The following is a 14555-nucleotide window of genomic DNA, read 5'->3' as shown; positions in this document are numbered from 1 at the left end:
TCACCCCAGTACAGACATGTAATCCTCGCAGCAAGGTACTGGCGGCGACATTTAGGGACCTCTGAGTTCAGTTGAGACACACTGTGGCAATGAGTAAGGTGGCAAACACTTGAGAAGGACACCTAGAATCCGCTTCTGGCTTCTGTGTGTGTGCACACCCATGTGCAAACATAGGGACCACAGACACATCTTCATTCAAACAATCTTAAAATTTTTGTAACAACTTGTAAAATCTCCAGATATTCACCTTCTAACAAAGATACTCATATACTTACAAAAGCTTATCTTCTGAAATTTCTATTTTTATGTCTTTTGGTATGTAGCATAAAAATATTACTTTTCTTCACATAAATTTATTTACCTTTATAGAGTTAAGTTGGCTAAACTGCTCATTTATATTCTGTGTATATTCTAGTCTTTGTCCTAATAGAGTAACTCAGAGGTTAAAAAAAAAGAAAGCAAAGTAATACAGTAGTAAGATTCCAAGCATAAACAAGTCAGGAAATGGGACAGCCTCAGACGACTTTACTGTCGCATTTATCTGATTCACAGCTGATTTCTTACTGCATACACATGTATGTCAGGTGTTTCGAATTAAAGTTATTCTTCTAAATTAGCTTTCTGTATTGGAAAGAAACATCCGACTTCTGTTCCAGTTCCAGCTTGGCTTTGTTACTTATTCATAAGTAGACATTTAAAACCAACCTCCCTTTATATCAAAGGAGAGATAAATGATCATATCCGTATGTTTCCTTCTCCTTAGAAACTGCCCTGGGTGCGCTAGCGAGAGTCCTGAGAGAAGACTGGAAACAAAGCGTTGAGTTAGCTACAAACATCATTTATATCTTCTTCTGCTTCTCCAGGTAAGTATGGATCCTAAGGACCTCTGTTGCTGTCTGCCCATGTGTGTGTTGGTTCTCTCAGTCTTTGTCTGCGCTCTGCGTCTTATTGCTGGCTTTTTACCCTGTTGTTCTTCCCTGTCCTGCACACACATTCATACACACTCCATTTGGCTTCCGGTTATGTCTCTGGAGGAAGATGATCTCAATTTGAATGTAATGTCTGCTGTTTAGTCGCTGTGTGCTCTTGGTAATTTTACTTAACCTCTCTGGGCCTCAGTTCCTTCCTATATAAAATTGTCATTGTAATAGCCATGTTTTCTTCAGTAGGACATACTTCTGTATTTCAATTTTATCAATTTGGTACCTACTTTGTAGATACAGTGTAATAGTTTGATTAAACATAACAATATATAAATGATTAAATCAAGGTGATTGGCATTTCCAACTCTTTGAACACTTACCATTTCTTTGTATTGTGCATGTTTGAATTCTTCTCTTCCAGCTCTTTCTAAAATATATTAAGTTGTGGACTGTAGTTACCATACTGTGCTATAAAATTAGACCTTATTCTTCCTGTCTTATTGTATGTTCTCTTGGTGCTCACCGTCCGCCATTCCTTTATTCTCCTCACCCTCTACAAGTCTCTAGTCTGCTCTCTGTACATGAAGTCAGCTCTTTCCTTCCAGATATCTGAACAAGGGCGTATGACATTTGCTTTCCTTTATTTGACTTATTTCACTTAACATAATACCCTCTAGTTCTAGTCATGTTTCTAATAAATTATGAAGTTTATTGTCTTAGTGGTTAAATATATTTTATTTACATGTATATGTTCTTTAATAAGGATATTATTGAGATTTTAATGAAATTATTTTAGCTAATTAAATCTGAATAAACCAGCATTAGCAAAGTAATTTTATTAAATAAATACTTGAATAAATTAATTATCTAGCAAACATATATCTAATAAATAAAATGAATGCTTAGTATTATTACAGTATTAGTTTTGTTAGACAATATTCCAAAATGTATTATAAAGCTATTTTAGTTGCTAATGTGGTAATTAATCATAAAAACATGCTTATAATTTTATTTAAAGTAAGGGTAGCATGTTAACACATATTTAAAATAATCTTATAATTTCAAATTTTTATCTAAATTTATTTAAATTTAAATTTTAATTTATTTTAAAAATTATTATACTGTGATTATATTCATCCATTGAAATGTATGTCAGGCTTATGTTTTATATGGTTTATATCAGTTTAGGCCAAAACCATGATTTCTCTTACATGAACAAAATGCACTCTTTTTAATGTATATTAAAATCTCTTCTTTGAAGCTTTTCTCATTTTCATGGGCTCATTACTCACTATAAAATTGGAGCGCTGTGTATGAATATCATTGATCATGAGTTAAAAAGACACGAGCTTTGGCAAGAAGAACTTTCTAAGAAGAAGAAAGCTGATATCCTTTAGGTGCCATTTGACCTAATAATTCCAGTGCTTGGGTGCTTTGGATAGTAGGGTGGGGAATATAGCTCTAGTTGCAGCCAGGCTTGGTAGCACACACTTTTAACCCCAGTACTCCAGTGGCAAAGGTAAGTGGGTCTCTCTGGGTCAGGGCCCAGCTGAGTCTACATAGTAAGGTCCAGGTCACCCAGAGTTACACAGTGAAGCTGTGACTTAATAATGACAACAATTTGCATATAAAACTAATAGCACTGTTCTCAAAGTAGTCTTTGGTAGGTTTTCTTCACTTCAGTTCATGCTGTGATCCTTAACCTGATTTTACTTGATGAAGACCTTGAAAATCAAACCTTGAGAAAGGATTATGACAAAACCTTTAAAAAATACCAGGGACTTGTGGTGAAGCAAGAACAGCTATTGAGAGGTATGGCTCCTGATCACTTCCTGTAACCTGATACTCAGAACTAATGTAAAATTATTTTAGCTTTCAAAATATTTTTTAGTTAATAAAGATCTGTTGAATAATAGTAATAGACTTGCCATCACTTAAGATGCAGAGACTTAAGATTTAATTAGAATGGCATGGATCCTTTCAGTGAGTACTAGAATCCTGGCTTATAGTCACTATGGATTTGGGGTTATTTCATTGCTTATTTGATGACCTTTGTACATGGAAATGTTTACACATGGATATGTTTTTATTCCCTGATAACTCTTAGCTTTTCTAACTACACTGAATTGTTCAAGTTTGCTGTTAGGTTTGGCATTGCTAGGAACCAAAAGTCAAGGACTGCACTGCTAGGCAGGCATCCCACTGCTGAACCCTGTCTCCCAGCCACTTTTAAAGATCTGAAGTTGTATAGCTAAGTTCAGTCTATTGGAAAAGAAGCCAGCTACCTTTTCAATATTTAATGCTTGAAAAGACTAGAATATAGTAACTTTTACCTGGGTTAGCATATAAGCCAAAATACATTAGATCTTTAAAAATAATTGTTTTGTTGGAATTTTCAAACACTAAGGCTTTTTTCACATGTAAACCAGTAAGCTCCATTCCTAACCAGAATGTTTATTTATGCAAATGTTTTAAGTTCTGTTCACCCAGTTTTATTGAGAGATTGGTATATCTTAGTTTATGCGAGTAGTTACTGGACTGTGGCATACTCACGGTAGACGCAGACCGTTCCGTAGCTGCCTTGTATCTTTGTTGTCCTTCGTTTTCTCTTCTCCATCCTTCCCTAGTAATTTACAGGAATAGGTGGAATTATTCAGTAACTTGTTGGTCAGAATAAGGACACATCCATGCTGCTGAATTTATCAGTATTTTTCTTTTCATTATTTGTATCTGGTAACTTTTTGTATTCTCTTCTGGATTCTTTCTAGCTTTTGGCAGTTGCTTTGCTGTGCTGCTTTGAGTATCCATCTGTGGGCTTTGTATGGGCAGATATCATTTCATATTTATATCAGAGATGGCACAGTGAGCAATATTGCTGTATAAAAGACTATCACTACACAGACGTGTTCTCTCTGTAGCCCTCCTATCCAATGCACCCACAGTTAGTGTACAAAAATCCCGTTATTTTACTGAAAAAGATCGATAGGAGCTAGGTGGTGGCACACATCTTTAATCCTAGTACTCAGGAGGCAGTCTCTGAGTTTAAAGCCAGCTAGGTTCTAGGACAGCCAGAGATACACAGAAAAGTCCTGTCTTTTAAACAAAAGAAAGAAAGAAAAGAAAAACGACTGATATGATCAATATTATTAATTTTAGTTAGCTTATAATTTTATATATTTAGGGTTTTGATTTGAACTAGTTGAACCCAGCCCACTAGTTGGGTTGAGAGTCCCTTCATATGTTAATCTGCGTTTCTTTTGTTGAAATCTCCTTTCACATATTTTATTAGAATTATTTTGAGAGTAATAGGAAGTGATTAAAGTGGGCAAGTAGCTAGGTGTCAGGTTTGGGCGGGTTGGCTTCTGAATGCCAGAGGAGTTCACAAGTTAGCCGGCTGCTGAATGCGGGACGAACCGAGCGGTGAACATGGAAATAAGGATATCAGAGGTCTTCAGTGAAAGTCTTGGATTGTATTTTCATTAGTGACAGGAAAAAATGATTACCCTTCAAAGTTTTGACATACTTACTTTGACCACAATCCAAGGCTCAGGAGATGGAATGGAAACAGAGGAGCCCCCTAAGTCTGTTGAAGTCACCCACGGAGTCCAACCCATAAATCAACATGTCCTTTCAAGTCCACGTAAGACAGTCCCCTCAGACAGCCCAGGTGTTATTCAGCGGGGGAAGATTCTTAATGAAAAAACAGAGGAGGTTGAAGCTGTCAGTATATTTGTTCCCAAAGCTGCCATCTCTTGTGACATTCCCACCAAGAACACAAAGGTTTAGTCCCTAGGATATCACAGAGAAGAACTCTACCATCAATCAGAGGTGGTCACAGACCCAAGGACAGAACTCTCAGAGGTAAAGAAAGTTTTGGAAAAACTCAAGAATTCTGAAAGGAGGCTACTTCAGGACAAAGAAGACCTTTCCAATCTGCTCCGAGTACAAACAGATAAATCGTGAGCTAAAAAAGTTGCTGGTGGCTTCTGTTGGGGATGACCCACAGTATCACTTTGAATATCTCCCCCGGGAGAAGAACCAGCTCATCTTAGAAAACAAAGCACTATGTCGGAACACAGCACAACTTTCTAAACAGCTGGAATGGATGTCAATACAGTGCAATGTGTGAAGAAGTAAATTTCTTGCAATCAGGGTAATGGCAGATGAATTAACAAACTTCAGGGTAGTTTTACAGCATCAGAACTGAGATACTCAGAGCGTTATACAGGATCACCTGAGTGAATTAGAACAGTTTCGTCAGGAAATGATCTCTACCCAGAAATTTTTGGAAGAACTCTTGGTCTCCTTACAGTGGGGGAGAGAGCAGACATATTCCCCTAACACAGCCCCACAGCACAGCAGACCTAGCACTCATAAACCACAGGCTGGCAGAAGCAAGACATGCTCATCTGTTGGAAAATGTTGACATTAGCCATCTCCAGCATCAGTAGAATTATACAGTACCCCAGCTGAGAAAATGGCTGAAAAGGTTCTGCGGATCCAGTTGCCTGTTCAGAAAGCTCTCCGGACAACCCATTTGCTGACTCTTCACCAGCCACATTACTCACTACAAAGAAAAATATTGGACGTTTCCATCCCTATACCAGATATGAAAATATAACTTTCAATTGCTGCAATCACTGCCAGGGAGAGCTTATTGCTCTTTAGTGTGTGGTCTATGGGAGGCTTGCTTAGTACCCCACAGTCACTGTTTGGGAGCCTGGATTATTAGGATGCTAGAAATAAAATCAGCTCATCTTTATATAATACATACCCATGAAGCTATTCCATGTACTGGATTCCAGATTATTTTTCTTAACAACTATCTCAGGGTAAGAAAGTGAAGCTATATAGATATACTTAAAGTACAAAATACTTCCCAGTACATAGTATTTATACTAAAATCTAAGAGGATTTTATAGCTTTCTTCTAGGCCCTATATTATTATTGTGTTACATATTTTATTATATAAACTATAAACAGGTTTCATTTTGTTCATAAAAGAGAAAACAGTCAAATTTTAGCCATGCGCTGTAAAGGGATGTGGCCATGTCCACCCCTTTATAGAGCAAGTCTTCTAGTGGAATAGCTGGGGTACAGGAAAAAGGGATTTGCAGTCCCTTTATGGTCACATTGTGGGTAAACAAGAGGCCTTTAGAAACACGGGGATAAAGGGTTAATCTTTCTAAACAAATATATTAGGAAAATAAAAAAGTATTTTGGATCTACAACAAATACTTCAACTAAAGTGTTCCATGCTGTTTGGTTTTTACAAGGCTCCGTCTTCTGCATTGTTGCAGTTGACAAAGGAAACAGTCATAATTACCAACTCATATTGGGTGTTCAGCAAAACAGGAGCACCTAGTTTGCTAATGATGAAAAAAGATCTAGAGAAAAATGTAATCTGTCAGTTTACATGTTATTAAATATATTGTTGAATATTTTATCCATAAGATGCTCATTTATTTGCCTTTAAATATTCATAAAAATCTGTTATCAAAAATATACCTAATTTTACAAATTAGTTGGAGCAGTGCCTATAAGAGAAATCTTCAAAAGACAAATCTTGTCTAACCAAAGTGTACTTCAGTGTCAAAACCTGCTATTTTTGTCTGACTCATCTGAACCATTTTTATAGCTTTAAATGGCAATAAAGATCCTATTTCTTTCTTTAAAAGGATTATTTTGTATGTATACATGTGTATGTATATGTATTATATTTTTGTGTGTGGTATGATTTATATAACCTTTACAAAATACATGACTCATTCACAAAGACTTCCACTCTGGTATATCTTTTCACTCACAACTAATGTCTTTTGAGGATCAGAATTTCTAGTTTTTATGAATTATATTTGGCCTTTTATGGATCATTGTTTTGGCACTGTATCTAAAATATATTCCCTAACTGGAGTTCAGTGAGTTGTGCTGTGTTTTATTCTAAGTTCTGTCATTCCAGGGTTTGTGGTAAAATCAGTGGTATATTTTGAATACAGTTGAATGGGTCAGTTTTTTATTTTTTATATGAATATGTTGCTATTTATGCACCATTTATTTCAAAGACAGAATTAGTTTCTGACTTTGCTAAAAAGTCACTTCTCCATGTATGTGCATGTCTGTTTGGCACTGTCTTTGTCCCCCATTTGTGTATGTTTGCTAATAGACTGTGTTCTGATAATAGAAAAGTTTATATAAATTATTTTAAGTGTAAAAGAGGGGGGAGAGAGACAGAGAGAGAGGCGGGGGGCGTGGCTGACTTAATGTGGTCACATGGGGAAGAGGATCAATCAAACAAATACAGAGAAACCCTCCAGTATGTCTTTGGAATTCTAAAGTGAAATCAAAGTTCAAATAGAGGGTCAAGGAGACGCACATCTAAGTAGTCCTGGCCAAGATATGGTCCCACCCACTGTTGACCCATGTTCAGGTTTCTTTGTCAGAAGCTAGACTTGTGTTGACTCTTAACAGTTTACTTATAAGACTATGAAAACACAACTATCGAGTAATACACAACAGTTAGCTAGAAGGTTTTACAAAAACAGCAATAAAAATAAAACTATTTGGAAAAACAAGTAACTGGCTTGCAAATACCTAATGCTTCTCAATCTTTAAAAGGCTTACATAGTATGAGTTGTCTCATTTTCTCATACAAGACCTCCCTTGTAGTCTCAGAATTAGCTCAGGCTATTTATCCCAGCCCATAGCTACAGGAAGCAGGGCATGTTTTGGCCTGCTGTGCTGCTAGCTCAGGGTAGCTTCTGGCTGGCTAAAGCCAGTGTTAGTCTCTCCTTTAGGCTTAGCTGGTTGCTGCAAATGCGTTGTGCTGAGCAATAGCCGTTGGCTACTTTGCATGTGGGAACTTTACATGCTCTTTATCTGTTAATTTTGTATAGCATGTAAACTTTAGATACACAAGTGGACTTGTTTCCAGTCAGATGCATTGTGCATCAGATACACTAACATCAGTTTAAAATAGTTGCTTTCAGAGCAGTCATTTAAAGCCTGCAACACCAGCTGATCAGTTTTTGAATTTTTATTAGATCTTAATTTGCTCTGTTTGTGGAAGCTGAGGTCATTTGTCCAAGAGTTTGGTTCCCTCTGACTGCAACCCACATATATTCATGTTTTTTATTTATAATTTTATTTAGTTAAGATTAATTTTCATTTCACTTTTTTTAACTTGTAGGTTATTTACACAGCAGTCATTTTGTTCCAGATAAATGGGTTTCCAGAGATTTTAGTGACATTGATATTTCCTCTTGTGTGTCTAATTTCAGATGATTTATGATTTTGTCTTCATGTTCACTAACCTCTTCTCTTAGTTCGGGCAGTGTGTTTATATTCCATTTCATTGCTAAGAACTTTTAGGCTTTTTTATTTTTATTTTTTGTCTCCCACATGTCTCCCCAACTTCTCCCATTTTGGGTTTGTATTTCTTGTGCCTTTAAATGGCCCGATAATCTTTAATTGTCTGCCAGATGGTATGAAGCGTACATCATTCCTTATTCATATAAATGCTCTTTTATTGTGGGATGCTGGAGAGATGGCTCAACAATTTTCAGTGCTTGTTGCTCTTCCAGACGCCTGGGCTTCATTTCCAGCACACATCAGGGAGATCACATCTACCTCTAAGTCCAGTTTTGAGCCATCCAGTGCTCTTTTCTAGCCTCCAGGAGCACTGCATACATGTGAGCATACAGACAAGCAGGCACACACTGAAGCATAAAAACGAGTTGAGTACTCAGTTAATTAATAAATTGATAAATTTAATTAATAATTAAGCTTTCTCATTTTTTTCTTTTCTTTTCTTTTCTTTTTTTTTAATCTCCTGATGCTAACAGTTTATTACAGAATCCTGTGGCTTTTTTCCTTAGAGTGGCAAAGAGTTACAGACAGAATTGCCAAAGATAAATAGAGTTTGGCCTTGCCACTGACTCCATACCTCCCTCTGCCTCCCTCAAAAAGCTAATGTGGTGGCAGGCCCTCAGCAAGTGGTACTGTTAAACTTCTCAGTTCTTCCAGGGACTAACAGAAAATGAATTTGAATATGAGAAATAGATGCTTTTGTGCCTCATATTCAAATTCATATCTCAAATTAGCCCTAGTGATTACCATGTCTCACAGCCGTCACTGGAGACAGAACTTTTGTGTAATGATATCTTTCCTTATTTTTTAATGTGTAAAATTATTTAATCTTTATTGTTTGCTGACTTACATATCACTAAATGTCATTTAACGATTATTATGCTCTAAGCTCATGGAGAATGGGAACCATCATATGTATTTTTTGTGGTCTCGGCTTCATAAGAATATAATGTGACATGGAACACATGTGACATGGAAGCAGAAATGAAGGTTGGGGGAGGAAAGGAACAACCAGGGTTTGGGATGGAGCAGAGGGAAGAGGAACAGCATAGACATGGGACATGTGAAAATGTACAGTGAGGTTTATATATTGTGCACTAACTAAACTATATAACTATAAGCTATAGGTGGAGGAGTAGGATTCTCTCTGTGTGATATATCTGTCTCATTTGATAAAGCTTGAATGTTTTAATTATGTTAAAATTTTTAAATAATATGGAACCTTTTAGAACTGTGTTTATGACCTTGGTACATAGAACCGATCTGTAATCTTTGATTCCATATACCATTCATTGATCTCTGGTGTATTTCCGTTTCCCAGTGGCCCTCTATCTGCTCCTGAATCTTGCGGAGGACACACGCACGGAGCTGAAGATGAGGAACAAGAACATCGTCCACATGCTGGTGAAGGCCCTTGATCGGGACAACTTTGAGCTGCTCATTCTGGTCGTGTCGTTCTTGAAGAAGCTCAGTATTTTTATGGAGAATAAAAATGACATGGTAATGACAAAGCATCTTCAAATAGTCCACATTAGTCATTTTAAAGTTAAGATATTGTGATAAAACCTTTTCTACCCACTATTAAGGTAATTGTGAATACTTTATAACAGTAACAGCTTTATTAGGAATTATATAGCTGATATCATTAGTAGTCTAGATAATTGAAGCATTCTGAGTAAAATTATTTTCTAATATGCTATAGAATATATATATATACATATATATACATATATATATAATATCCTTAAGAAAATAGCTTATATTTTCAGGTTCATTTGGTGTGACTTAAACTATTTTAGCTCTTACATTTCTGACTTTTGTGTATTCACTAAATGCTTATAATTATGATCATCCTGAAGTGGTAAATATGGCAGAATGTTCTAGACATTAATATTACATTTACATTTAACTTCCAGTGATGTCACAGAATTGGAAGATAGAAAACAGTTTATCTCATCCAAGATCACTTTTATTGGGAAAGAAAAAAATGGGGCTCAGCAAAGTTAATTACTCATCCAGAGATATAAGAAGTGTTTAATTTTGTGAGTCGTCAGATCTTCACTTTAGACATATGTGCTTCAAGTTTACATGGGAGAAATGCTATTATAAGTGACAGCATCTTTCGAAATTAGTCCTTTGAGAACTCAGCTAGACTGTACATGCATGACACATTTAATCTATGCTGAGATAGCAAAGGATCACAGACACCAAGTACTGTGCTAAAATGTATCTCTAAACTCAGCTTCATAGGTTTGGGGTTTTTTGCTCCTGAGAAGGAAAACTTAATTTTTATTTTTATTGTTGCTGTTCAGTTGGGAGTCTTTTGAAATGACGTGTCATTTAGTGTAGTCTGTCTTCAACCGTAAGTGGCAATGTTGGTCTTTAGCTACTTATCTTTTGCCTCCATCCCCAAGTGCTAGGATCATAGGTGCAAACCCTTTAACTCTATTTTCTTGTTGCTTTCAAGCAAGACTAACAGAAATTTTTATAATGATTTTATTGATAATTTCATATCTTTATATGGTGTTTTGATCAAATTCAATTCCTGCCCTGCTCTCCGCCATATTCCACTTTCCTTTCTGAATTCATGACCTCTTTTATTTTTTACTTTATGTAACCTAGTGAGTCTCTTTATGCGCCTGTATGTGCATGGCATAGGGTAATTTACTAGAGAATGGGTGAGCTCTCAGGGCTATGTCCCTAAGAAACTGAATCTTTCTCCACAACAGCCTCAATGCCAAAAGACTCTCAGCTAGGAATGGGACATAACATTACTCTCACCTCTTCCATGTATATCTACTTATTATAGAATAGAGATAGAATAATATATATTATATATATTATATATTATATATATATATATATATAATATATATATTATATATATTATATTATATATTAATAGAGATAATATATATTATATTAATAGAGATACATTAACCTGGCATCTCATTTATGTACTATAAGAGTGTGTTATATTAGCATGTGATTTTTAAGAGCAACTGTAAAAAAGATGGACTTTATATGGGCTTGCTTATTTTTTACTAATGACTTAATTTTAATAAATATATTTTTTAGATGCAAAGCTTTTATTAGTTATAGGTTTTCATGTATTTTATTCTTCTCTGTAGCTTGTCTTTTTCATTCTTCCATAAAGAGCTAAGGTTATAATTTGGTGAAGTCCAGCTTATAAAAAAAAAATGCCTTTAGCATGTTGTGGTCTAGTGTCGTATTGAAGCATTCTTCATTTAACTCAAAAAAGCTTCCTTCAAGAAGTTTTGTAGAGTTTCATTGTTGTTTTAGTCTGGTCATTTTATTTTGTGTTAAGTTCGAATATGGTATGAAGTACAGATCAAGTACACATAGAGGGACCCATGGTTTCAGCAACATATGTAGCAGAGGATGGTGTTATCAGGCATCAAGGAGAGGAGAGGTACTTGGCCCTGTGAAGGCTCAATAAGCCAGTGTAGGGGAATGCCAGGGCAGGGAAATGGGAGGGAGTGGGTGGGTGGGGAAACACTCTCATAGAGGCAGAGGGAAGGGGATGGGATGGGGGAATTCCAGAGGAGAAACCAGAAAGGGGATAACATTTGAAATGTAAGTAAAGAAAATATCCAATTAAAAATAAAAACCTCTGACCCAGAATTTTTGTCTAAAAGAACCTCAGGGACAAAAATGGAGAAAAGCCTGAGGAAAAGGAAATCCAGTGACTAACCCAAATTAGGATCCATTTCAAGGGGAGGCTTCAAGGCCTGACAAATTACTGATGCTATGGTGTAATTACACAGAGAAGCCTGTCATGGCTGCCCTCCGAGAGGCACAGCAAGCAGCTGACTGAGCGGATGCAGATACTTACATCCCCAATGGAATAAGCTGGAGACCCCTGTGGTTGAATTACAGAAAGGCTGGAAGAAGTTGTGGAGGAGGGAGACCCCATAGGAAGACCAACATTCTCAACTAATCTGGACCCCAGAGATTTCTCAAACACTGAGCCACCAACCAGGGAACACACACCAGCTGCTATGAGGCCCCAGACACGCATACAGCAAAGGACTGCTCTAGCTTCAGTGAGAAAAGAGGCAACTAAACCTCCAAAGAACTAAGGCCCCAGGGACTGTGGAGGCCTGGCTGGGGTGCGGGGGACAATACATCCTCTCGGAGACAGGAAAGGAAGGGGATGAAGAACTTTTGGAGGAGTGGGAAGGGAATAAGGACTAGACAGCAAAAAAAAAAAAAAAAATTAAACATAAAAAAAAAGAAAGACACGATTCTAAGAATTGTCTTTAAAAGTTTTGATTTTTCATATAAATTTTTGAGTAATAGGTTGAAATGAATATATAAGCTAATGCATATTAATTAAATAGTTACACATTCAAATAGGAACAAGCTATGTTGTAACCTTTTATATCTCATTTATAATCTAATGCAGATTTTCTTTTACTATAGGTAGAGATGGATATTGTTGAAAAACTGGTAAAAATGATACCCTGTGAGCATGAAGACCTCCTGAATATCACCCTCCGGCTCCTCTTAAACCTCTCGTTTGACACAGGCCTGAGGAATAAGATGGTACAAGTTGGACTTCTCCCAAAGCTCACTGCGCTCCTGGGTATGCTTTAACATCGATGATGCTCTTTCTTGACATTTGCCACATCATTGAAAAGTTCAACCCAGTGTAGAAAAGATGTCTATGCAAAAGATCTCCCCTTATCAGGTCTTCTAACTAAAAATTGAAGAGTTAAAATAATAAGCATATTAATAAAATATGACCTGTCCTCAGAATTTTCTAGTTGTAGAATGAACTGGAATAGGACCTTAAACCCATTGACTTCATTATTTCTTTGTATGGTTTGAATGTAAAATGCCTCTCCCAGAGTCATGTGTTTGAATGTTCAGTGCCCTGGCACCACAGGGGAGGCTGCAGAACCCTTAGGAGGTGGAGTCTTGCTGAAGGAAGTTGTCACTGGGCCAGGTCTTCAGGATTTTTAGCCCACTCCACTTTCCACTCACTGTGCTTTCCAACTCCAGTGCATGACCAGCTATCCTGATCCTGCTTCCCTGCCTGGCATTTTCTGCTGAGTCTGTTGCACACTTTTAATTGAGTTATTTTACTAACTCCTACTGAAATTTAGAGTTCCTTCTATGGCCTGGATTTTAACTGTCTACCAAATGGAAGGTTTATAAATGTTTTCTTCCATTCTGTAGATTCTCTATTTACTATCGTCTTTGTTCTGTAGAAGAGTTTGACTTTCATGTATTACTACTCAGTTTGGCTTTGTTCCCTAAGCTTTGAGGATCTTTTCCAAAAGGTTTTATTCCTCTGTGATGTCTTGAAACACTTCTCCTGTAGTTTTGTCGATAGTATAATAGTTATGGGTCTTAACTTAATCTTTAATCCATTTTAAGTTGATTGTGTGTACACGTGTAGGATGTTCTTGCTAAGTGACATTTCCTGGAGAGCTGGTTCTGATGTACTGCATGTGCTCAGCACCTTTCATTAGGAATCATGGTAGATGCAGGGTTTGCTCCTCACTCCTCTATCCAGCACCTATACTATCAAGTTACTGTACCTAGTAGGCTTTGAAAGCAAGTAATGTCTCTTGCTTTTTATTGCCTCAAAATTGCTTTGATTGGCCAGAATGTGTGATTTCATATGAACTTTAGTATTATTTCTATTAGTTCTGTGGAGAATGTCATTGATATCTTGACAAAGATTATAGAGAATCTGTAAATTTGGGTAATATGAATAATTAGCAATATTTATTTTTCCATTTCATGAAAAATGAATGGAACATGACGCAGTGTGTGTTTGTGTGTGTGTGTGTGTGTGTGTGTGTGTGCGCGCGTGTGTGTGTATCCTTCATTTTCATTAATAAATATTTTATAAAATTATGGAGATCTTTTACTTTGGTTAAACTGCATTACCAGGCATGATTTTACCTCTTAAAAATAAGATTGGCTCATTCATGTCTATAATTTTTTATAATTAATTGTTTATTTTGCATATTGAAATTTTGCTGTATTTTTAAAAATTAATTTAAGTAAGGTAGGCTGTTAAAAGCTTTCAACATATGTGATCATAAACTTTGCAAATAATTACAAATTAGAAGGAAACCTAGCTCTTGTCCATTGAGTGTGTTATCTGGGCTTGTATGTGACTTTCATTATCTTTATGTATAGGGCCTCAACATATATTTTCTCAGTTTTCTTCTATGAAGGGATATTTTATTCTATTAAATGTTTTGGGTTTGTTTGGGGTTTGTCTAA

General features: G+C 36.3%; 1 protein-coding gene and 1 pseudogene across 3 annotated transcripts in view; both read left to right on the top strand.

The window, feature by feature from the left end:
- Nucleotides 1-14555, top strand: part of KIFAP3 (kinesin associated protein 3) — a 110380-nt gene that overhangs the window by 14035 nt on the left and 81790 nt on the right. For both annotated transcript variants that reach the window (XM_080932881.1, XM_080932882.1), the window contains exons 6-10: nt 764-863; nt 2185-2309; nt 2637-2735; nt 9610-9788; nt 12735-12897. In XM_080932881.1, coding sequence (XP_080789007.1) covers nt 764-863; nt 2185-2309; nt 2637-2735; nt 9610-9788; nt 12735-12897 — 666 coding nt within the window. The remainder of the gene's footprint in view (nt 1-763; nt 864-2184; nt 2310-2636; nt 2736-9609; nt 9789-12734; nt 12898-14555) is intronic.
- On the top strand, nt 4479-5904 carry LOC308436417 (golgin-45-like; annotated as a pseudogene). The gene has a single exon. The product of its transcript is annotated as a golgin-45-like (transcript).

This window comes from Micromys minutus (genome assembly GCF_963924665.1).
Source record: "Micromys minutus genome assembly, chromosome: 1".
Classification (NCBI taxonomy): Eukaryota; Metazoa; Chordata; class Mammalia; order Rodentia; family Muridae; genus Micromys; species Micromys minutus.
Note: the sequence above shows the minus strand (reverse complement) of the source record. Positions and strands in the feature narration are given on the sequence as shown.